Here is a 25,465-nt window from a genome sequence, read left to right on the forward strand (position 1 = left end):
TTAGACTGTGGATGATGTTATCAGTATGTGGGTGTTACTTGATGGGTTGAATTGCAGTCCTGCTAGGACTGGAAGTAATTCTAGGGCGAAGCTCTGTGTCTCAGACACAAGGAAGAAAGTATCAGACCTTTTATTTGCAAGCTAGACAACATCCCAAATGACTGGGACACTAGGAGGGTCATTGTATTCTCTTCCTCTGTCGCCTTTTATTCTATGAGTCCTACTCAGGGAAAGCCAAATGCCAGGCTAGATGAGCGGTTTTGATAGGACAGTCTTTGTCAATGAAAATTTTCTGGACTCTGCCATCCCTTATTTGCTAATGCAAAACTCTGTTCTTGTCTCAGGCTCAAGATGCCTCACTTAATAGGGTTGTTTGTACTCCCTGGCTCTGTTCCTCCACAAGATTCTTGCCCATAGCAGGAGGAGTTTGTGTGAGCTGGATTTATCTGGCAAAAAAAAAAACCCAGATTGAGGCTGATCCTCTGTTACATCTTCAGATCATTTCCTGTTAACCAGTTAATTTGATGCCTGCATTGCTCATCCTGCCTTCCCTTAGTGACTTAGTGACTTCTTTCCAAGATTACGGAGTTGTTTCTATCTGTTCCTCAGTGAGATGTGAGTCCTCTCTATGTCCAGTCTTCTTGGGCTTGAACTCCAGATGATCATGACTTACTGTTCCTTTATGGAGTTTGTAATTTTTGGGAAATGCAGTGAGGAGTGTAGTAGAGCTTCAGTCAATTTCTGTGAAGATGCAGACAATGTTCTGCAGGAAACTGAGTGTATATTCTCGCAGTTCTCTGTGATGTGTGTATGTATATGGACAGTCACTCAAAAAAGAAAAAGATATTATATCCCCTGTACTTCTTCCTGAAGCATAAGGAGAAAATACTTCCATTTGAAGAGACTGGACATATACATAACGCATCGTAAGTGCATAGTGTACGTGTACTATGTAAGCGCATAGTGCATCTGTAAACCACCTAAATGGTCAGTATGAATATGAGGATTTCTATCAGTGCCATCTTCCACTTCTGCTTTGCAAGTGCAGTTTGACAAGAAAAAACAAAGTATTGGTAATTACCTTGTTGGCTGTACGTGAAACTGTGGGTAGCAAAGAGCAGATACTCCTCCTTCCCCTCTGAATTGAAGAAGTTACGACCCATGGGACAAGACCCTGCCGCCACCTGTAGTGAACCTCCCATTATCCTAAACAATGTATGTGTTTACCTTCGAAATCAATGTGGCTTGAAGTGTATTCAACGGCCCAGCAATTGCAGAGTCCTGACAAAAGCTCAGGAGATCCCCCCCAAAAAAAAAATTTATTAAGAAGGACGTGTGCAACTTTCTACTTAATGAGTACCATTATTCAGACACTGTCGTGAGAGGGTTTTTTTGAGGTTTGGTGAAATGATAGTCAGCTATTCCACCATCCCTTAGAGATACTGACTGCCAGCGCAGAGAGAGTGCTGAGGAAACCCTGGCATTCATTCTTTGAGTAAGGATGTTTTTGCATTCCTAATTAGATACATTCCAGACAATACCAGTCTCATTTCAATCTGCCTGTAAGAAGCTTTAGTAAATCAGTTGATTATTCAGATGTATGCTGTTAACCACAGCAGCCAAGGTGAGGAAATAAGAGTGTTCTGTGGCCGACTTATAGGGGCTCACTGATGAAATGCCAATGAACAATGCATTGCTGATTACCGGGGCCTGCAAGACTGAATCAGGGAAAGAAATGGTTGATCAAAATACAATTGAGAAGTGTAAGTGAACAACGACACTGATTCACAGGGGGCAGGTTTTCAATGTCAAAGTAAAAGCAGAAGCTGTCCATGTCAGTTTCTCAGGAAGCATTGCAAGTGTGTAATTATAGACAGAATGTTTTTAAAAGTAGAGTTCCTAACTGTAAAATGCTGCCAAAATACTGTTGCTAATGCAAATTATCAGGTATGCTTTTCAACGTCTAAGCTTAACCATACATACATAAAACATTCATTCGAGTCCTGCAGATGTAATGTGAATAACACTTGAGAGCAACTAAATAGTGGAAGGTCTACTGTACTGATGAGCTGTAATAGAAACGCCTCTGGAACTGCAGGATGCTTCACTTAAGGTGCTTTTCATTGTTTCACTCACAAGATTTAATTCATCCAGTGGCAGCTGTTGATTTGAAATCATCAGATATTTAATCCAGGGCATATAGCTGCATGTGCTTATTAGTGTCCACATTTCTCAGTCCTTTTTTGACTCTTGAAGGATCTGATTTTTGTTAAACTGTAGAGGCCTTGGGAGCTTGGTTTTGCATAGGAACATTTGGGCATTATCTGGATAGTGTTTTAATCAGAATATTGTCGTGATGGACATAGGTTAGGGTGGATCGTAGAATTAAAGACAAGAATTCTGCCTTGTGAAGAATATAGAAAAGTCAAAGGAAGCAGGTTGACAGTTTTTGAGACAATGCATATTAAGTGTGCATAGTGTTAAGACTGATGCTAGAACTTCTTTTTAAAAGAAGAGGAGCTCCTATATGGAAGTTTAGTTTGCTGAAGAATATGAGACAGCTGGATTGAATTAACAGCTGACAATAACCCATTAGGATATTAAACACAGTGGAAAGTGGTAATGGCTTCAAATGAATAATAATGACTTATAGCTGAAGCAGTAATAAAGTCATCCTAACAGAAACACCCCAAGAACAATGGAAAAGAATTCACTAAGTCAAAGTTTCATGGAATTCTTTGTTTTTATTGGAGGATAAACAAGTGAACTGCTATGAGTTTTCCAGAGAGGAGGAAGAGGACAAAACATTCATATACTCTATTCAGAATGCTTCTACTACTCTTATGTTCATGGAAGCGGTGAATGACGAACCTGTGTTCCCTAATTTTATGAGAGGTGGAAAATGTATATTCAGATTGTAGTCCTCCCTCTGGTACAGTGCCTCATTTTGATGCATTTCTTAAAAAGCCTTTCTGCTGAATGTGTATTCCATGTGCTGTTTGTTTCAGAATTCTGGCATGGATACTACAAGTTCCCTCAGAGTTTATGGTGTTAAGCTTTTTGAGTGTTCCTTTTGCAGATTGTGCCTTTATTAATGTTGAGCAGCTGTTTTCTGCACCATGTTGTACATGATTTCTACACCTGGTCCCCCCCTCTGGTCCCCCCCAAAATCTGAGGCAAAGCAACCATTTTGCTTTTCTGTCACACCTAGATACTTTTATTTAAGCTGGATCCTCAGTATATCCGCATTCCATTCCTTATCTTCCTATTTCTTTAGCTAATAGACTTTTACTGTGGCTTTAATATCCTTTGCAAAGTCAAACTCGGTTTAGCTACACATTCAGGTGTCTACAGCATGACCTTTTTGAAAATGCTTTGACTACCTCAGAATACCCAGAATGGGTTCCCTTTTTCTCCTTTTGCTGTTTGCAAATTCTGGGTAGTTTTTAATTCTGTTTTAAAAAAATGTAAGAGTTTATCCATAACAGACTTTGTGAGCTCTTCAATACACTTGATTTCTCTCAATAAGAGACGTCACAGCAGACTTTGATCTCTTGTATCCAGCAGAGTTACAGGAATTTTCAGAACATGGACTTCTCGGAAAGGAAGATAGCAAATGGTGAAAACCTTTCTATCAAGCTGTTTCTCTTTCAGCCGGTTAATAAGTGGCTAGTTTAACTTCTACCTTTGCTTCTATTAATGACAGAATTACCCTATACATGAAGGGTTTTCTACCTGTTTTTACTTCTGTAATAGGAATGAGTTAGATCCTGTCAGATACAGGCAATAGAACACATGAATTGAATCTCTATTTAGAAGCTAGAGGAAACAAAGCAAAGCAGGGAAGCATTTGAGAAAAAAGACATTTACTGCAGTGTTACAACTGTTTGTTTTTCCAAGAGAGCCCCGAGACATCGTGGGGAGGAAGGATGACAATTCATATAGCCTCGGTAAACTTCACTGTTATTGGTCTGAAATTTATGAGTGTTGCTAACTTATGACAAATATATATTGGGGAGTTTGTTGAATACCTTTTTCTTCCTTTTTCTGTCCTACACCACTTTTTCAAGAGGAAGAACTTCTGGAGCAGTATTTAGCAAGCCAGATGGATCTGCACTTGTCATCACTTCCTTGCCATTCCAACTTACGTAGTTCAGAGCTGACTTTTCCTTCCCTCAGCTCCTTGTCAGCTTCCCTGGCAGAAAACAGGAACTTGTGTATTTTCACTTGTGCTCCCTTACGCAGTAGGCTTCTGGTGTAAACATAGTTAATGCTGTTACGTTGTCATCTTTTCTTAACCAGGAGAGATTTTCTTTTCTTGTTACTCAGGAAAAAATATGCTCTATACAGGTAGTTACCAAGCAGATGTTTCCATGCCCTACCTTCTTCAAATGGTGCTTTTCTTGCTTATTCTATCAGTCCTGTCATCCAAAAAATTGCTGTATCTAGATGCAGTGTGACTGAAAAAGGATGTAATATCTGATGTCCTTTTAAAAAAAAGAGTCTAGAAGTGCCTGCCATCTGTTAAGGATAGTTGGACATGTGTTCCTTTTTCAAGTTTTTATCCTGAGTCACATAAAAGGTGTTACTGGGGAATGTTATGTTTGTGCTGCAGGAACAAAGTAAGAGGTGAGTTAAAACTGTTTAGTGCCATGATCAAATACGCGTACTTGCAAATAAAATCTTCCGGCAGCTGTTTGTCCCTGCCATGCTACTTGGCTTTTTAACATCTCGAGTCAGGATCACCACCTTGAGGTACCATTATCAGGAAAACTTAACTCAAAGCACTATCCTGCATAGGTTACATTTCACAATGTAATTCGTCTACATGGATATTTTCCAAAAATATCTATATTCTTTACCCCACAACATAGTTGGGAAGTCATCTCATATTGTTTACATTTATATTTGTATTAGCATCATAAACTGAGTCATTATTATTATGACTCTACCTTGCAGATGCCTTATCAAAATGCTCTGTACTGCAGCAGTTGTGGGACACAGTCTGCATACATTTCAATTTAACATGCCGACAGTTTTTTAAAATGCTAATCTCCATTCAGTACCAGGTCAGTTTGTGTTCTCAAAAAAAGAGAGAATATCTGTTTTCTGGCTAACAACTACACATACCGTTTTGCTTGTATTTCATGTTTATGAAATACACAAACTTTCAAGGGTCTGATTTTCTGCCAGTGTCATTAATTTAAAGCCTTTAATATCTTCAACAAATTAGATGACGATTCTCATTCTCTCTGTAATAGTATTGCTGGTTTAGTTGCTTTATAGAGCAAAAAGCTGCTTAGCAGTGTGTCTGTAAAGAAAACCCACCCTCTCGTTTTCCTTGAAAGTTGCATCCTGTCTTCTTGAACATGTGGGCAGATTGTTACCCTAAGAGATGTAACAAGTATCTGTTCTTAAGAGTTGAGGTGTTTCCACAAAAAAATGTAAATCTTTGTTAGTAGAAGATGCTGTGTTTGCATCTCAGGTAGAGGGACAAAGAGAGAAGAGGAAAAAGCGGATACTCACCTTTTTAATCTCAGATGTGGGAGTGAAAGCTGGGACACAGATACATTATTATTTCACCCAAGGAGGGATGGCCCTCCTCTCCTCACATCTTCAGGTCCCCTTTGCTTAAACCATTGAATTAGAATCAGCAGGGTAGTTGGGGAATGATATTTTTGTTTGTTTGTTTGTTTTAACAAAAGGTGGGAGAAACTGCCTGGCTTTTCTTGTTCTACATTCCTGCACTTTCAGACTAAGAAGTTTCAACCTTTTGGTTCATTGTACATCCTGCTGACTGCTGCCCCTGCTCCAGCCATTTGCTCAGTTTTTACAGGGAGATTTCTGATTTTAGGTTCTGGGTTCTTTTGACATGTAAAATGAGTAGTGGGTAGGCAAATAAGTGCCCCCTTCATCCCCATATGTGCAATTCCAAAATTTTCCTTTTACATCCATGTACTATATTATTTCTATAGGGAGAAATCATCCTATAGTATAGGAATGTCAAGATGCCCTCTGCCAAGCAAGAATATGTAGAATTGTCATAGTTCTATGTATAAGTTGGAAGAATAGACTCTTTCTCTAATTGCAGATGTAAGCATATGAGAAACCACTTGATGTTGTCAGGCTACATCTTGTGTACAGGTCTGACGGTGAAGATTTTCTTTCACCTCCAAAGCAGCAGCTCACATGTGCTGTCTGGGTGATTCTAGATAGGACTAAATGGAAGTGTCAGGAGCAAACTGCTTGGATAGTACCACAGTCAGGTCCTTAGTTACTGTATGTTAACATTTGCTACTTTTTTCCCCATTATTTTAAATTCTTTCAGTGCTATTAGTATTACTATTTTTGTCCAAAATATTATGGTTAACTGAGCCTTCTTTCTAAACTAAAAATAGTGGAGTATCTTTTGAACCAAACCCTACTTTGCACTATCACACATTTTTCTTGTCTCACACTCTTGTCAGTGAGGGGAAAGAGAGAAGAGAAACGTGCATAGAGGATCACAGAAGGAAGGGACCTCAGGAGATCATCTGGTCCAACCTCCTGTTGAAAGCAGTGTTATCCAGGGCGCTGTCAAGCCAAGTCTGACTTTACTGTCTGTTTTTTTTCTTTCATGTATTAGTGTTTAAGAGAGTAATGAAGAACTGATGGGCAAACTAAGCAATAGTGTGTGCTAAGCCTTGTTTATAAAACGAAGCTGTTTGCTACATCGCGTGCAACTACTACACTATAATACTTTTACCATTGTTTGCTGTGTTTGTGCCTGCCGGTTTATGTTCAGCACATGATTGCATGACCCATCTTCTCTTTTTTACTCTTTTTCTAGTTAAAAATGGCATTTTCTTAAATCTGCTTTAGGTTTCCAGCTTGTAAAGTGTCAGCTAATGGGAAAGGTGTTGTGTTGGTTTTTAAGAAAGAAAGAAAAAAAAAAAAAGGCTTTATGGCTGTATATGTAGACAAAAATAGTGAATGATTTCAGAAACGCTGGTATGGGGACCAGTAGTGAATGTGTCAGCTGCATACTATATCCATTACAAAATAAATGTGCAGTTACTCGTTGTGGCAAATCTACATGGTCTTCTGCCCAAGCTGTACAGCCTTAGGCATCATGCAAGGCTGTGAATTAATAACTTTTCAGCAGCAAATTGCTACATGGCTCACCATCGAAGTCTCTTAGTGTTGGGGTTACTAGTTCAGACAGAGAAGCCAATATGCTTTGTGCAGAAATGGATGGCATGAACAATTTTGACTTACATAGTACTTTAAATTCTTCCCAGTTAAGGGATTAAATTGTATTACAACTATGTCACATATGTTTATGTTTTTAATTGTTCACAAAATTATCCCTCTCTTTCAGAAAAACAAAACTTTCCAGAATGATTTGGTAGCTCTAGTTTAGTGGCTCATTGGAAACTTAAGCACAAGGCAGTATTTTTTCTGTAACGTTAGAATGTTTGCTGAGGGCTTTTTTTCTTATAGCAAGGAAAAGTGATGTGTATTCCTTTCTTGCCATTTGGTGCTTACTGTCTAATATAAATTATATTCCCAGAGAAATGGAATGAATATTACTCTGTTTAAAAAGGAAGGACTGAATTTCTGGAACTAAAGCTGGGAGACACAGCAGAAGTGCTAAAAATCACAGATACTTCATTAAAATGTGCATCCTGCCACATGGTTCACTGAAGTATGAGAAACGCAAGCCTGGAAATTGAGACTGCAGTCTCTCAATAGTGTTAATAGCTCAGGCTGTGGTTCTGATTCTGAAATCAGCCTTGTCAATGCTAGTGCCAGTTTTGACTCGGGGATCTTCATTGCTTAGTGTAAATCTGGCCATAGATCCATTTTACTGATCATAATCATCTGTGCATTCCATGGCCTAGTTGAAATTTCTCAGTTGCCATTATTTTTACTGTGGAGTCATTTAACTGGTAGGATGGACTCTTTTTAGCATGATGCAGAAAAGCAATGAGGTACATTACAGATGTGTTCAATGTGTAATCAGATCTCAGAAATGTAATAATAATTACCTGTGTGCTAGATTGTGTTCTTGGGTTTGCTGGCACAAGAATGGAGTAGTAGTGCTGTCGTCTGTGTCAGTCTGTGCTTTGACATTGGTGTAACAGAGTGTAAGATCTGGTCCCATTGTCGTGCATGTCCTTGCTGATGCCGCAGTGTGACAGTGGAGAAGGTTTGGGAGGAATTTATTTATTTATTTAACCCTGACTAGTTCTTTCAGTTTATGTTTTTATAATTTGTTAGTATTCCATAGGTATATTTTGGGTTTTGCTGGTAATGATACCTTCCTGCCTTTTAAAAAAATTTTTTTTTAAATGTTGCTTGCAGTCTTTAATCACGCCAGATTATTTTCTATAAAGTGTGCTCATGGAGTTGGAATGCAGAGTTGTTGAAGGCAGATGGGTGTACCAAGTAAGGAGGCATAGTAATAACAGGGAAACTGACTCAGAAAAAACCAGAAACCTTGAAAGAAAATTCTTTGGAGGATTTAAAAAAAAATCCTCCACTGAGCTACTGAGCTTGGTAAATGGAAGACAGTATTTTTAAGTACTGCTTACCTGAAAGGATTCTGTAGAGGTTGACAAACCAGATACTACCTAATTACCTGAGAACCTCTGGGACTTACAGCCTGTTCTTAAAAAGAAAGGAGACCCTTCATTATATTCAGAACCAACAAAGTCAGTGTATATTGATACTGAAGTGTGTTACAGCAAGGGAGTACTGTGCATCATCTAGCACATAGATTGTGTTGAAATTGCAGTTTTAGAGCACCATTCCTTCAGTGTAACTTAGCTATTAGCTTTTGAGGCCCTCTTGTTCACTATACCAAGTACTTTATTAGGAAATTAGAGCAGTGACATTAACATAAAATCAGCTTGTTAGTCCAAGTGCTCTGTTATCCTGGTGTCCATGAAGTAGTTTGCATAAAATTATTATAGGAAACCCAATTATTTAGCAAGTTGGACAGGATTCTTTCTGAAAATAGGAGCCTTCCTTTTTCCTAGACATGGTCCAGCATGAAATCATGCATGAGAAATGATCATAGGTGCCAGTCCGATTAGCCTTTGAAATACCTTGAAATCTGTTAGTGTTAAATTAATCTACAAAAATAGTAACAATTTTCATGTTATGAAAATACAATGCAGTAAAGCATATCCATGTGAAGTGCTTAGAATAAAGAGCTGCTGGTAACTATCTAGAGTGAGGTGATGGCAGCTAGGGTATACACACAGGATAGTTACGTGTCCTGAGAATGGCTTTGTCAACAAATGACTACCTTAGCCCCCTTGCACCCAGAGCAGCTGCATGGCCCCCTTCCAGCAATGGCTCGTCCCGTTACTACAGTGTAATAATTAGGTTTCCTCCACTGGGATCATGGCCAGCCACAGGCAGGAGAATATTATTCTTTCAGGAGCACTGAAGTTCGCTGGCTGACTGTGTGTAGTCTTGCAGTGAGGGCCATGTGCTTGAATGCAGTAATGGGTGTCAGAGTCAGCTGCATAACTGGCATCCATTGGTCTTCCATCTAGATTTATTGTATTAATCATAGCACTGCCTGCCTTTTATCTTCTTCATAATTAGCGTGTAATTTGCTCATTGAGGAATTCAGATAAGCAGATGCCAGGCAACTCTACATTCTTTGTATTTCTTGCTGATGTGCTATCAGAATGGGGATCGGTCCCTTCTGCCTTAGTGAGAAACCAGTCTGGCATGGCACCTGAGCGTGGCATGCCATGCGATGTCTGTGAGTTTTGCTGACCCCACAGGGTTGTTCTCTCAAATACCCTCTGAAAATGTTTGTGGGTTTGTGAAGGCTGGATTCCAGATGTGTAAAAAAACAAGTATGAGGCTTAATTAAGACTCAGCAAATAAAGAACAGTGCTGGAGAGTTGTTAGCTGTTTCAGTGAGGAAGAGCTAACCACAATGAGAAAAGGTATACCCCTTGTAGCTCACAGTTACATGCTTGAAGTGATGTGAGATCTCACCAGTGCCCTGGAGTACAAAGCTCAGTCTGACTGCTCAGTGGCCAAGAAATAAAATAAGCTTGTCACCCTGGTAAGCAAAGCCAGAAGTGGAACTTACCCAGATTTTAAGCAGAGTGGCACCAGTGAATTGTGGCTTCATTTGCCGATATTGGGGTTTGTGGACTAATCGCTTATTTCTGAAATAGAGCGGTCCTCAGCAGAGATGAAACCTAAAATTGTGTCTGCCTAACCTTAGGCTTTCTGTTACCCTTTGCTATTCCATTCCATTCCATTAATACAGCCTTAAGTCTTGCATCTTACAGCTTCCATCACCTCAGGCTTGACTGCTTGATTTGCTCTTGCTGTTGATAGGAAACTCAGGGATGAGGAAGCAGATGAATCACCTTAGTTGCCTTTTAACTGCAGAAAGGATCTGCGTGAAGGGAGTTATTTCTTCCTGAATGAAAAGATCATTCTATCTGATCGTGTTGCTCCTGTATTGTTGGTTGTGTTTGGGTGTTTTTTGTGTTTGTGGGTTTTTTTTGTTTGCTGTTGGGTGGGTTTTTTTGTGTGGGGTTTTTTGTTTTTTTTTTTTTTTTTGTTGTTGTGGGTTTTTTTGGTGGGTTTTGGTTTGGGGTGGGTGGTGGTTTGTTTTTTTTTTTTTTTGTAATATGAAATTGCACCATGCATTTTTAGAACATGATAATTGCTTTATAATTCATAGGATGGTTTTCTTCCTGTAAAATTATCACATGTTTATTGGCTGGTAGAGTTAAATCCAGATGAAATTTTAGGCTGTGTTTAGTTCATCAATAAAAAACTTCTTTTGCTCCCATTATTTTCTGTTCCAGAAAACTCAATAGCAGATATTACCTGCAGCCTGGATATTTTGAGGTGGAATGATTCAGTCTTACACAGTCTGTAGGATTGCTGTATAGCTCAGCTTTGGCAGGCAGCTTTTACCTGTCATAATTGGGTTTTAGGGTGTGAAACATCTCTGTTCCTTTTTTGTTTATTCTTGGGCATTTTGGTGAGCTCAGAGATTTATCTATGGCTTAGGCCAAAAAAAGCTGAGAGCATTATTAATTGCCAAAAAATGCCATCATCCACAAAGACAAGGTACAAGAACAATTGAAATTCATGTTAGGAAGCATTCAACTACCAGCATGAATAGCTTACCATGAAGACATGGGATAATATTCTTTGAAGAATCGTGGTGCTGCATCACAGGCGTAGCTAGGTATTGTCCTGCCTCACATAGTATTGTTTGTATCCTCTTAATTTCTTTCCCTTCCCCTCCTTTTTTTAATTCCCTTTCTGTTTTGTCTCCTGTTACCTCACAGTTTGTCTCATGTTGTTTATATGCAGATTTACTTCTCATGCCTGATCCTAAAGTAGTACAAGAATTGTCTGTTGTAAAGCATGAAAACTGGAATTCTCACAAGGTGTCAGTCCCTTTGTAAAAGGGTAACTACTACCTGGATTCTGATTTTGATCTTGGCTAAAACAAATACTGTAATCAAGTACAAAATTTGACAATACTGAACTCTGTATAGAAATTGTATAATACAGTAGTCAGATTCAGAAGGTCTTGTTAGGAGTGGGGACATACACACTAAAAGCTACCTTGGCATATGGATGCAGGTTAGAAGACAGATGTTTAAATACAAAGTTTAAGGCCCAGGGACCTATGTTCACATGCCCTGAAGGCTACCTCAGTCTGTGTATCTTAGTAGTTTCTACACACCAGGGAAGTCAGTTGAGCTAGACAAAAATAAAACAAATAGCACCCTGACGTTAGTCCACTTCAATGTCATCTTCAGAGTTAAGTTCATCCCTCTGCCATGCCTTCCCATCCAAGATAAGGGAAGTGCTGGACAAACCAGGGTAGGATCCACAACAGCCGTGGTACTAGCTGGGAATGCGATTTAAAACAGCTGGCATTTTAGTGAAAATACTGATAGCCTCATGGTTAGTAGTTTTCCATTTTCTCCTGGGCCACATGACCTTGCTAAAGGATTCAAAGATTAAAGGCAGTTGTGTAGCCTGGGACTTCCTTATGAAAAAGGAACATCTAGCCTTGTCTTTCAAAAAATGAATTATGATGGCCTTTTCTAGAAGCCAATGAAGAAAACCCAAAACCACAAAATGAACATACCTACTGCAAATGAAATGGTTGATAGAAAAGAAATCACCATTTTGTTGTAATAAGATAACTTGGAGCACCCATGGTGTTGTGGTTTTTCTCAGTTTATTTCCCTGATTTACAGTGTTGATCATGCGCAACCAGGCCTGCTGCGGCCTGGCAGGATTCACCTCTCTCAGCGGGGGTAAATTGTCTATAAACCTTTTCTGAGCCTATAACTCCTGTGCTTATTGTGAAGTTACGAAGGATCAAAGCAAGCTTACTTTAAAAGCATGTTAAACATTTATACTGATATACCTTGAGCTGCCCGGTCCCCTGAGTTGGAGGACCACGAGTGTGGGAACAGTGCCTTTCCATTTGTGAACACTGAAATTGTAAGGGACCAGCTGTATCAGCTGAACATTCACAAGTCCATGGGGCCTGATGGGATTCATCTTCAGAGTACTGAAGGAGCTAGCAGATGTTATGGCAGGACTCCTCTCAATCATCTACCAAAGGTCTTGGGAGTCTCAGGAGGTCCCTGCTGACTAGAAACTAGCCAGTGTTATTCCTATCTACAGAAAGGGTGTGAAGGAAGACCCAGGGAGCTACAGACCTGTTAGACCAATCTCAGTTCCTGGGAAAATTATGGAGAAGATTATACTGTGTACTATTGAAAGACATTTTAACAATAATGCAATCATCAGGCACAATCAGCATGGGTTCACAAAGGGAAAGTCCTGTCCTATGATAAGATCACCTTCCTAGTGGATGAAGGGAAGGTGGTGGATGTAGTTTTTCTGGATTTTAGTAAGGCATTTGATACTGTCCCTCACAGTGTCCTCTGGACAAGTTGTCCAACTGTGGGATGAGCGGGTTCACGGTGTGCTGGGTGAAGAACCGGCTGAACGGCAGGGCTCAAAGGGTTGTAGTGAGTAGGGCTACATCTGGCTGGCAACCAACAGTGTTCCTCGGGGTTCAGTTCTAAGGCCAGTTCTGTTCAATATTTTTATCAAAGAACTGGATGCAGGAGTTGGGTGCACCATTAGCAAGTTTGCTGATGATACCAAACTTGGAGGTGTTGTTGGCTCTCTTGAGGGACAGGAGGCCTTGCAGATGGATCTAGGTAGGTTGGAGCCTTGGGCTATGATTAATGGGATGAAATTTTAACAAGTCCAAATTCTACATTCTGCATCTAGGATGCAGTAATGCCGGGCACAAGTATAAACTGTGAGAGGAGTGGCTGGAGAGCAGCCCTGCAGAAAGGAATCTGGGGGTGCTGGTTGACAGCAAGCTCGATAGGAGTCAGCAGCGTGCCCTGGCAGCCAAGAGGGCAAACCTGGGGTGCATCAAACCAGCTGGTCAAAAGAGGTGATTATCCTGCTGTATTCAGTGTTGGTGTGGCCTCACCTTCAGTACTGCATGCAGTTCTGGGCCCTGCAATTTAAGATGGGCATTAAGGCACTTGAATGAATCCAAAGGAGGGCAGCAAAGCTGGTGGAAGGGCTGGAAGGCATGTCCTATCAGAAGCGGGTAAGGACTTCGGGCTTGTCTAGCTTGCAGAAAAGGAGGCTGAGGGGTGACGTCATTGCTCTCTGCAGCTTCCTGAGGAGAGGAAGTGGAGAGGGAGTTGCTGAGCTTTTTCCCCTGGGCTCTAGTGAAAGGATATGTGGGAATGGTTCAAAGTTGCGCCAGGGGAGGTTTAGACCAGATATTGGGAAGCATTTCTTTACCGAGAGGGTGGCCTGACACTGGAAGAGGCTTCCCACAGAGGTGGTCGATGCCCCAAGCCTGTCAGTGTTGAGGCATTTGGACAATGACCTTAATATCATGCTTTAACTTTTGGTCAGCCCTGAAGTGGTCAAGCAGTTGGACTAGATGATCGTTGTAGTTCCCTTCCAACTGAAAATACTCTGTTCTGTTCTATTCTGTTACATATGCTCCAGAAAATCTGAGCAAAATGTATACTTTTCCAAGGAAGCCATTAGGTGGTATTTTTTTACTGTACTATTACATAGAATAATTGCCAACTAATCAGTTGGAATAAAATGTATTTTGCTGAAAATGCCATGAAAGCAAATTGCAGTCTCAAGGGAGTTTAATTTATGTTTAACCTCTGGCAGAGTACACCACTGAACAGTGGGCCATTGCAAACGGATACAGGTAGATGTTATGGGCCATGTCTTCTGCTCATAGAAATTTAGCAGCTATGTTAAAATAAGTAAACTGTGGCACTTATCTCTGCTTGAAGATCTGACTCTTATTACTTTGTATTGCAGAGAAATAGGAGTTTGTCAATAAAATAGTAGAAAGGGGAAATAGCTAAAGGCCATTCATCCAAAGACCTCATTTACCCATCTCACTCAGCCTGTGTCCAGTCTTTGTGTAGTCCTGTGGTATGGCACAGTTCATTGAGCATTCGGGACTATTTCCTGTCTTTTAACTTTTTGAAGTTGTCTTCTACCCTTCCCCCCCACCCCATCTCTTCAGTTCTGTAAGTCTTGTTTTTTACATTACATTAAGTATTGCAAGTCCCATTATAAACTTTCAAGCAGTAATAACTCCTACAACAAATCAACAGTAGTGTAGTGTGCTGCATTAATGAAGAAACATGTGCAATGACTTTTGGACGTTTTTTCATCTATTTCTCAGGATTTAGACTATTTAATTAGAATGAAAGTGTCATTGCAAATTGATATACAGAGGATTTAAATTTATCATCCTTGTGAAGACCTTACTTGTACTTTAACTGTAGGTATTCCTTAGTATAATCTGTGCATAAGAAGGTATCTTTACTTTTAAAATTATTGCTTGGTAGCAGTGTTTACAAACTGGGATCTTGTATAATACTTGCTTCTATTTCCTTTGTGTCCACTTACAGTTCAGTCGTTCAAGCACAGTGGTATTCTGTCAGAACTGTTTCCGGTGCAGACCGGGATTAACTTCAAATAATTCCCATTGTCATTTGTCTGATCTGTTCTTAGAAAAATCCACAGCTGGAAACTCCCTGGTGACTTCGAACAATCTATTCCACTCCTTCATTACCTTTAGAAAGTTCTTCCTAAATCCTTTCTGGTTCATCAAGGATGTTGAGAACAGGCTATCTCCTCCTCCTTCTTGTTTCTGTGTACTTAAAGAGTGTTTCTTTTCTTACCATGTTTGTGGCAATCCTTTTCTGGTTTTTATTTTCACTGTGCCTGGGAGGAACATCTGCTAAAACGGAGAAGTTTACATTTCAACAGTAAGTCATAGGTGGGAGTGTGTGGGAAGGATGATGGTAGTGGTACCTGTGCATTCAGAGGGGGGCTATGCATTAGATTCTCTATGTTTACAGTTACGCAGAAATTTTTGACAGACTTCTTTTATGTACCTTTTTTTAAGATGGTAGATTTTACTTGCAGGCCAGATAGTAGCGAGGGTCAGTTGAGACTGAAGAGACTAGAGCAGATCTTGATGTTGTAGATAATCTTTTAATCTACTCCAGTTTGAGAAACGTACTTATCATTGGCAGTCTTTTCCTAAGGGATTCATCTATCCAAAGGAATTTTTTTTGCTTTGGTATAATCTTTTAGCATAATTCATTTAACAGAAACAGATGGATTTGGCATGTTACGAGAAAAATTGTTGATGTAGGGGCTGCCATTGCTCAGGCTTTATTCATCTGATAAATCTACATTTCTTACGGAATTCTGATTGTCTGTTTTGTCTCTCTTGTTTCTTGTCCTTTCTGAGCACTGAAATGACTTAAGACAGTCAAACTTTGAGGTATTCACTGCACCTTTTTTATCTTCAACATACTGATGTTTTCCAAAAGAAGCTTCAGTTTTCTTACCTGAATTTCATAGGACAGTCTGCCTTGAAACATTTTTTGTTTTGTTTTGGCTTTGGGATATACGCTCCTCCACCACCAAAAATGGAGTCTTCTAGGGAGGAACGGGAGTTTCTGCAGGAAGGCAGGCTGTATCACATGTTTTCAAAGCAGAATTTCAAATCTCTTATTCCCAGAAGTGGATCTATCTCACCGCACCTCACTACTCCCTATCACAAGGAAAAAGTATGGTGGAAAGTTCACCAGTAAGTGAGATTAAAATAAAAATGAAACATAAAAAACCCCAAAAAACCCTAACCCAGACAACACAAAAAGGCAATCAAGCTTGAAAGATGAGGAAGGAAACAAAGGCTTTTGTTGAAAGTACCTGGAATCTGTGACTGGATCTAGCTAATTGATCTTCATTCTAATCACCCCCTCTGCTTTGGGGTTTTTCCTGCCTTCTTTGGGACTCCTCAGTCCCATGCACAGCGTGTTAACCAGCTGTGTCTTGGAAACTTTTTGGGATGGAGTCTACAAAGCCTCTCTGGGCAGCCTGCTTCACTGCTGGGCTGTCCTCATGGGGCCAAAGGTTTTTCTTGTGGCCAGGCTGAACCTCTCCTATTCCAATTTGTGACTGTTACCTTTCATCCTCCTGCCATGCACCACTGTGTGGAGTCCAGCTCCATCTTCTTGATGATCTGCTCACAGGTTTTGTCGGGCTGCTGTTAGATGCCATGAAACCACCTTCTCTGTAGGCAGAACAAGCCCAGTTCCCTCAGCTTCTCCTTGTAAGACAAATGTTCCAGCCACCAGCTGTCTTGATGGTCCTCTGTGGAGCTCGCTGCAGTTAATCAAGTGTCTTCTGTGTATTGGATAGGGCACAAAACTGGATGCGGCATTCTAGGTGCTGTCTAATAAGAGTCAAATAAAGGTGGATAGTCACTTCCCTCAGTCAGCTTGCTCTGCTCTGGTTCAGAGAGCCCAGGATGCTATTGGCATTCCTTGTTGCCAGGGCACCCTGCTGGCTCATGCCCAACTTGCTCTGTGCTGAGACTCCGGGCTCCTTTTCAGCTGACCTGCTCCTCAGCCAGGCAGCCCCTGCTTGTTTTGTTGGTAGCAACGGGTTTTCCCTTCCCAGATGCCAGACTTTTCATTTATCCTTGGTGAGTTTTACAAGATTCCTACAGCATGCATAAACCCCACTGGATGACAGCCCAACCCTTAAGCATATTGACTGGTCCCCCGATCTGGTGTCATCTGTAAACTTGCTGAGTGTGCACTCTTATCACCTCCTCCAGACCCCTTGGTAAAGATGTCATACAGAACTGGTCTTTGGATAGACTCTGTGGTATTCCTCTTGTTCCCTGCCATCATGCAGGGCACAACCTGTGAGCCATTGCCCTCTGAGCCTGATCATCTGACCAGTTTTTATCCATCTAGTTGTTCAACCATCCAAAGTCTAATGTCCCAACTTGGTTAGAGAAACTGGGAGATGGTGTGAAGAGCCTTTCTAAAGGATAACCACTGTTCTTGCCTCATCCAGAAATGTGGGACCCTTGGGAGATCCATGCTGTGTCCTTCAAATATCCTGGAAGCGTGTTCCAAGAGGAGCCAGTCCTTGACTTTCCGAGGGACTGAAGAGAGGCTGAACAACCTGTACTTTCCCAGTTTGTTCTGCCCTCTTTTTAAAAGGGGAATCATTACGAATTTTTGAGGAGTTGAAATGCAAAGTGTCTTTTTGGTTGCCTTTGGAGTTAGCCAGTCCTACAGCAATGATGTTTCAGACTACTTTCAATACATACAAATGTGATAGAGAAAAGAATTTCTATTCTCTTTCATCTTCAAATGTTGGAATAATGTTTAGAAATAGAGTCTTCAATTTCAAACACAGCTATAAAATTGGTAGGCCATATGTAATTTACTTTATAAAGGTTACTGGCAAAAGTGAGAACAATGAGTGAATTTGCTTTTCAAACAACTGAAGAAGTATTTCCATTATAAATGAAATGTCTTAATTAGCTTTCCACTAGATGGAGCAAATGTGTGTCAACCCAGCAGAAGAAACAGGGAATACGTTTTAGATCAGCAGAACAACAAATCATTTGTATTAAAAACTTCTGTTCTTGGTAATTATTAATTTTCCAAGTTTAAAATAGAAGCTTCTAAGCCATGTGGTGAAGTTTCCCGCTTAGTAAGCGAAGGATACACTTTGTGTGTTGCTGTGTCATGATTTTCAGGGACTTCGGTTACAGTGGAGGTGTATGATTGTAATAGCTCTCATCATATTTTCTGTTGTTGTTATTTGGGATTTTAAATTCTTTTTTAAAATGTCATACCACAAAGTGCTTCCTTGAAATGGAATAACTGGAAAAAAGTCAACAAGCTTTCGGGTTCCCAAGTGAGTCCTCAGGTACCTGATGAAGAATTTGTACTCCTGAAATCTTAGCTTCTTTTCTGGTCATGCTCTTTTGTTTTCTAAAAACTGCTACCTTGTCTAGAAATTTTCTCTTCCCTTGTATCTTTTAACCCTTATGGTTACAATAGCATTGATAATTGTGATTTTTCCGGCAACTTACAAGTTTCCCCCAACTTTTTAAATAATGTGTTCGGTGCTTTTACAACAGCATAACTGGGTCAGTATTTTCAGCTGTAAAACTCTCTGTGAGTTACTCCAGGCATTATGCAAGAGCGGCGTACCTGCAAAGTACCAACAGTGCTTCAAGGGGTACAACCAAACTTCAGGAAAGGAAGGAATGAAAACAGGGCTGAAATACATCTTTCCAGCAAAAGAGGTGTAACTTAGAATAGAAAATAAGTGCTGAAACTCTTTGTGCCAACTCACTTAGCTGTGACAACTTCGCAGTTTTTACTTCAAAAGGATTTTCAGAAGGCACTTCTCAACAATTTCACTTCAAACTTTTCAGTTACACTCCTCTGCTCACATCCTTCGTATCTCCCAGGATGTTTATTGAGAAGGCTGTTATCCTAATGTATGCTCCTGTGAAAACACAGGAATTGTCGCATGGAGTCAGGCTATTGATCTGTCTTGCTGTTTCTAATTGTGATTAATCTTAACTTTTTTGTCTTAATTTCCTGAAGCAGAATGCTATAAGATGGCTTACTGTTAAATGAGCAAACAAGACCTCCTAGCATCCCATAGCAATAGGATAAGTTTTGTGCCATACTGTGAGTTCACAGCTTTTATTGTTTTTAAAACCTCAGCTCATTACCATATAACATAATCTTTATTGAAAGTACTTTCATCTTTCAGTTTTGAAGGTCATAATTTATTGTCTTCATTAATTAAACTGTTTGGTCTTCACCAAAGTTTATGTTCTCACTGCTAATCTTAGCTGAAATTACAGCTTAAGTATAGAAAAAAATCTTTTGCACAATTCTCTGTTAGCAAGAAGAACTGTTTACCACCTACATTTGAAAATTAACTCTCTGTAATGTGTGTAGACTATGGCAGGATAATGATTTTACTATTACTTGATGACAAATTCCTTGGCAGCAGTTGGTGAGGATGCTGCTATCAAAGACAGAGTTGAGATCTCCGGTTTAATTAATAATTTGTTAGCTTTATATTGATAATATCCCAAATCATGTGGTATGCAAAAGATGTAATTTTAAGGGAACTGCCAAGAAGAGATTTCAAGAATAGACGTGTGAACACTTGTAATGATAATTAGGGGGGATGTTGTTTGCCATAGCATTGAGATGTCACAATATTGACAGATTAAGAACATAGGATTTTAATTTGCCCTTTCTAATGTTGGTTTTTATTGTTTTCAAAATAACACTCAAAATAATTGCTTTTAGCAAAAATCTGAAAAGAGCTTTTAGTGAATAGATAGCAACAATTATATGAAGTTCTTACTAAATTAGTCAGGAAAAATAAATAATGCTTGCAATTTCTTATTCTCCCTCTAGTGCCTCAAAACTCTTTCTCTGGCAGCCTGTCGTCTGGCAGAATTAAGTGTGGGATAATGGTGGTATTGTGACTAATACACAAAAATATCAGACACTAGCTAAATATTTGTAGAGGGCCCATTTGTGGCACATTTACTGTAGTTTGTTACACTGAATGACATGCTGCTTGACATGATGATTTTTTCAAAATACAGGCATTAGTGAAATGTCCTGAGTAGAATAGATAATCTCTTTAAACTCATTCTCTTCTCAGTGAAGAACATAGAGAAATTCTGATCCTCCTAGAGTGCATAGAAACATTTCCTTTGCTTCTGTGGTATTTACATACCACAAATTACTCTGTCTTTGGAGTGGTATAATAAAGATATCATTCATCAACTTAGCTTCTGTTAAGGTGTTAGTCTGCACTGCATTTTAGTATACATTTGGGAAAAAGAATGACTGATGGGGGTGTTGAAACCAAGATAGGATAAAGCATGACAGCATATAATGACAGTTTAAAGGTCAGCATTTAATTGAACGTTAGATAAGAGGAGATAGCTTCCTTCTTTCACATCATGATGCCTCTTTGTCCATTTACATTGTATATCTTGAGATTTTAGACTTTGCTCTGCGTTATTTTGTAACAGCTTAGACACTGTATTTGCAGGATGGATGGTTTCATGGGTGTATGTGACTTTTAAAAATGAATTACCTAGACAAAGTGGCTTGGATAATAACTTTTGAGGAGGGTTTGCATGAAAACCTTTGTGGTGTTGGAGAAGAAGCTGTGAAACCTAGTCAAACACATTGTTCTACAAAGCTTGGATTAAAAAGCAAATAAGCCAAAGGGCACATTTATACTTAGTTTGGAAAGACTGGCAGACTAGGGCCAGGCCTTAGTTTTATTAATTATTTCCTTTAAAATCCTAGTAGAAAAGCAATTAAAAGGTTTGTCATCAGAGAGTGTTTTTCATTTCATAGATGAAAAGGTAATTCATGGCCTGAACTCATCCATGTGCGATAGTAATGACTTGCTATTGCAGCTTGAAGTTGAATACCAGGAAGGTGTAAAATTCATCAGTGCTAGACTTGGCTATAAATATGATTTTGAGTCCTCAGCGTGAGTCTTTAGTAGCAAAGCTATCAAGAATGTAGATCTATTACAAGCACTGAAATGTGGAAAGGAATTCATATTACTTGTGTAACATGTCAGCGGTAGTAATGTAATTATAGTCTTAAATGTGTGGGGACATATTTGAATGCACGGGGGACAGCGGGGGGGGGGGGGGTCAACAAAGGCTTTTCCCAAATGACCAAACTGTCTCATGGAGTCACGGGCAGGGAGGCTGGGGCAGGCCTCCCGTCCTGTCCTGTCGAGTCCCATCTCACGTTTCGCTCTTTCAGCCAGCTGGCACATAACCTTGTAGGCTGCTCAGGCTTCATCCTATAATTGATTTCTCTACTCCTCCAGCACCCCTAGGGGAGACTATTCAAGAGTTCTGCTCCTATGACTGCTGCAAAACTTCTTCTATATTTTCCTGCTTAAATTTATTTACAAACTCTCTTTACCACTGTGCTCGATGCATGAGTTGAGAGGTTGTTGCTAGCTGGAGTCTTGCACAGGACTTCATTTTACCTCAACATTCTTCCTTAAATTTACTGGAAATTCTGGACTTTGCATGTCTTAATAGTGAACTTGCCACTTATGTCTGTATTCATCCTGTCACTGACTACGTATACTCAGCCCTCTTCCTCTTCTGTCACTGGCGGTTGCTGAGACTCCAGTTTATGCAAAGGGTATGTGCAGTTTATGTTAGAGCCCTATATACTCAACCATAAACAATATTTTCAAATTCCTTCCATTGTTGCTACTCCATTCCTTAAGCTCCGCTGTTCTTCCTGTGCAAAATTTCTGTTTATGGATGATAGCACCCTATTTTGTGTTACAAGCCCTGGTAGTCCATACCAGTTCAAACACGCAATAACATTTTCTTCCTGTAGCATTCAAAGTGAGTGTAGAATTCAAAACCAGCAGAGTGTTGCATTATGTTCCATTTTCCTAATGGGAATATCCACGTGTTCACACATAGGATATTTATACAAGCATATACATGTGTGTCTCAGGTACTTAAATAGTAGATCATGAAAGCAATACGAAGAATCACAAATCCGGCATTGAATTCCATAAAGCAGCTTCCAAGGAGAGAAAACAATTAACTACTATTGTTCTCATTATGGTGGGGTGTTTTCCCAGTTTTTCATGCTTTGTGTCTGAAAATGGCTGTGATTTCTGCTTTGTAATTTAAGGTTTGATAAATCAAGTGCTGCTTTCTGCTTGAAACTTTGTCCTTAGTCTTAAATAACTGGGTAGGATTTTTCTTTTATTCTGACTTCTGTACTAACAATAGTTCAAAACTTTGGAGAAAATGAAGGAAGAACTCAATGGGAGTACACTCTTTTGGCTAGGAAAATGAGCTTTCTACAAGAAACTTTTCATCCCAGCCATAAAAAATAATTTACTAACCTGAAAAGGGCATATGTGTTAGGAACAAAAAAAAGAGAGAAAATTTTCTGACAACATTTAGGCCAAGAGAAGCTCAGGGATGAGCCTGCTTGCCCTTAGACTCTGACCCGATGTTCTGCATATGAGTAAAGAATTGGAGAGTGAACTACAGCTTGCAAATTTGAAAGTGCTGTATCAGATTAGTAGATTGATGTTTTTGTTTATGGAAGACTTACCTGAGACTGTCATTTACCGATGTGTTACACTAATGTCATTTTTTTTCTCCTTTTGGCTCTCTAACGTTTCTACATTTAGGGTGGTAATATTTATGTAGGTCAAGTTTACAGAAAAACAGTATCAATACAGTTCTACAAAATTCTCTCAATGCTTCCTGAAGTATTCTTTCTGTAAATAATGTGCAATTTGTTGTGGGGTGGTGATGGTATAAAGCTCTTACTGATGTGACCTAAAATTCACTTAGGAATAATGTGACTGTCTCAAAATTATTAGCCATTTTTCTCTGTCACAACGTCTTGCATTACATGTTTTGTAGAAGAAAAAAACCCTATATTGGAAATGTGGGATTGTCAGACATTCCCAAGTATCTGTTTACCCAGGCATGAATGGTGCCCTGCTACTGCGAATCCCAAGTTTATGATCACTGGGGGAAAAAATTGTAAAAGGTGTTTAGAAAAACCTAAGAACTGCAATATATTCCTGCATGTAGTAACCAAGTATCGTGCAGCTTAAAAAGAAGGTGTTTTCTTTTTTTGATAAACCTGTCACTGAATCAAAGCTATTACCTGCCAGTGGGCCCTGATCAGTGTAATCCTGCGAAGCTAAAGTTACTCTGTTTTAATACCCTTTCTGTTATTGGTCCTCCAATAAGAGTGTCTGTAAGTGTTTCAGTTAAAGTGACCTTGTGATGGTTTCTTTGAAATTTTTATTTATGGATACCTGCCCACAACAAAATCTGATCTTCCTTCCATGCTGCAAGTTTTCAAACAATTTTTGCATGGTGACAGCTTTTGTCTACTGTGGAATTCTTACTATGTCTAACTCCAGGACTAAAGGTGAGAGAGTTCATCACACTGTTAGTCTTTGCTTGAAAATGAAATGTTCCTTTTCCCCTTCTTTAGCAGTGCAGCATAACGCTAATCTTTGCCCCCAAAATTGATTGTCTGTCTGTTTTCTTGAAGAAGCCTGTGCACCAACTTTGAGTTCTTTATTTCTTACAATGCTATCTCATAGAAATTATTGTTACTTTGTTCAGTGAGTGAAATTTACTGGTGTGCTTTTGAAGTAATGGAGTGCTATTTAAACCATGTTTCAAGGCTGACATTGAAGTCTAGTGGTTTATAAATTATTTTATATATAAAATTACAAATTACATTTCCTAAATGATACAAATTTATGTAGCTGGATTTATTCTGTTTAATGTAGTGTCATTACCATGCTATGGATCCAGAAATAAAATAGCAGAACCCTACAGTGTCCCTTTCAACAGATCTTGTGTATATATAACTTGACAGTAAAAATAAGAAGGTAAGAACATAGAGCAGTTCTGCATTAAAAAAATTACATTTTGACATGATTGAAAATTGGGTAAAAGTAATGACCAGGGATTTTTTTCCTGCCTATCTTTTACTAGGGTTATCTGATAGTCCTTCTCTTGTCGTGTTTCTCTTGGCACATCAGGCTTTTGGGATTCTAAGAATGCCAAGATTTGCTTCTAATTGGAACTCTAGATGTCAAGCTGGTAGTAGATCATTCAGTAGTAGATCTGTGGCCAGTTATGTATTGAGTCTGGTTGTGTATATTTTTGGGTGAATCTACTTGATAAAGGAAATATTTTTGAGTGCCCTGTTGCATCATCAGAAGCAGTATTATTTTTTTGAATAGTTCATAATCATGAAAGTTTTGTGTGCTTCATTGTGCAGTATTTTGTTAATGAGTAAGTTTGCTTTTAATGTTTTCCTTAGTGTCCTTTATATAGCCATGTTCATTACACTTTTCTTTAACTAAGTTATTTATGATGAAATTCAGAACTCCTGCACATAAACATAATTTTTTATTTATATTTATACTTGTGCTGCTTGATAGAATTGAGAAGTGGCACATTCAAAACTGGGGAAGAGGTGTTCTTTCTCTTAAAGCTGACTTAGAACACTCTTCAATGTTGGTGCAACAACAAAAATCAGCAGGACTCTCAAGCCTCTTACTCCCACTGACAAAATACTAGACCCTTTCGAGAGCATTCTAGATATACTCACATGGAGATGGGAGAGTGGGCATATGAATATTTCTAGACAGTGAAGTAGTAGAAAAACTTGTAAAAAAATAGAAAAATCTCTTCTTCGTTCTAAAAAGTAGGCATACATTCTGGTCAGGTAAAGGTTTCTTGTAAGACACCTTTGCTAGCAAGAATAACAATATTTAAATATAAAATAACTTCCCTGAGTACCAGCTTTAAAAGTCAGTGCTCTAATTAAAGCATGGCTATTCTGAACTAGTTCAGAGGTGTCTGACACAGTTTGATTATAGTTAGCGTTTCATAACCAGTGCACTGCTAGAACAGGACTGGTTTTTGTTGTCAGACATTATCTTGGACCAAATTGTAATACCTGTTTGACATTAATACCAAAGTTACTAACCATAAAAGAGAATAACCCATTTCTACATTTTTTTTTCCCCCAGACATCTGAGGAGCTTGAAGATGTATCTGACCTCGAAGAAGACCATGATGCACGAAGTCGTACAAGCGTTCAGACTGAAGGGAAGACAGACAGGGTAGGTATTTACACCAGTTTATTTTAAAACAATTTGATAAGGGGAAAAATGCTACTGTGTTACTGTTCCTGTGAAGCCACTTAAAGTCAGGCAGTGAATCGTTAAAATCTTGTTCAACTCTTCATAGATTTCTGAAAATGTGCAGAGGGCATAAAATGATGTGTATGACCTGAGAGAAAAAAAGACGGTGTAATTCAGTTGTAAATACTTGGTGAAGGTGTAGAATCATAGAATATCTGAAGCTGGAAGAGACCCATAAGGATCATCAAGTCCAACTCCCTGCTCCTTGCAGAACTACCTAAAATTAAACCATATGACTAAGAGCATCGTCCAGACA

General features: G+C 39.3%; 1 protein-coding gene across 1 annotated transcript in view; it reads left to right on the forward strand.

The window, feature by feature from the left end:
* CTNNA3 (catenin alpha 3) overlaps positions 1 to 25,465 on the forward strand; it is a gene marked incomplete at its 3' end in the record, with an annotated part of 517,670 nt that overhangs the window by 422,244 nt on the left and 69,961 nt on the right. Inside the window, exon 13 of the mRNA XM_082002095.1 lies at positions 25,036 to 25,128. Within this exon, the coding sequence (XP_081858221.1) occupies positions 25,036 to 25,128 (93 nt within the window). The remainder of the gene's footprint in view (positions 1 to 25,035; positions 25,129 to 25,465) is intronic.

Source organism: Phaethon aethereus (genome assembly GCF_964289735.1).
Source record: "Phaethon aethereus genome assembly, chromosome: 7".
Taxonomy (NCBI): domain Eukaryota; kingdom Metazoa; phylum Chordata; class Aves; order Phaethontiformes; family Phaethontidae; genus Phaethon; species Phaethon aethereus.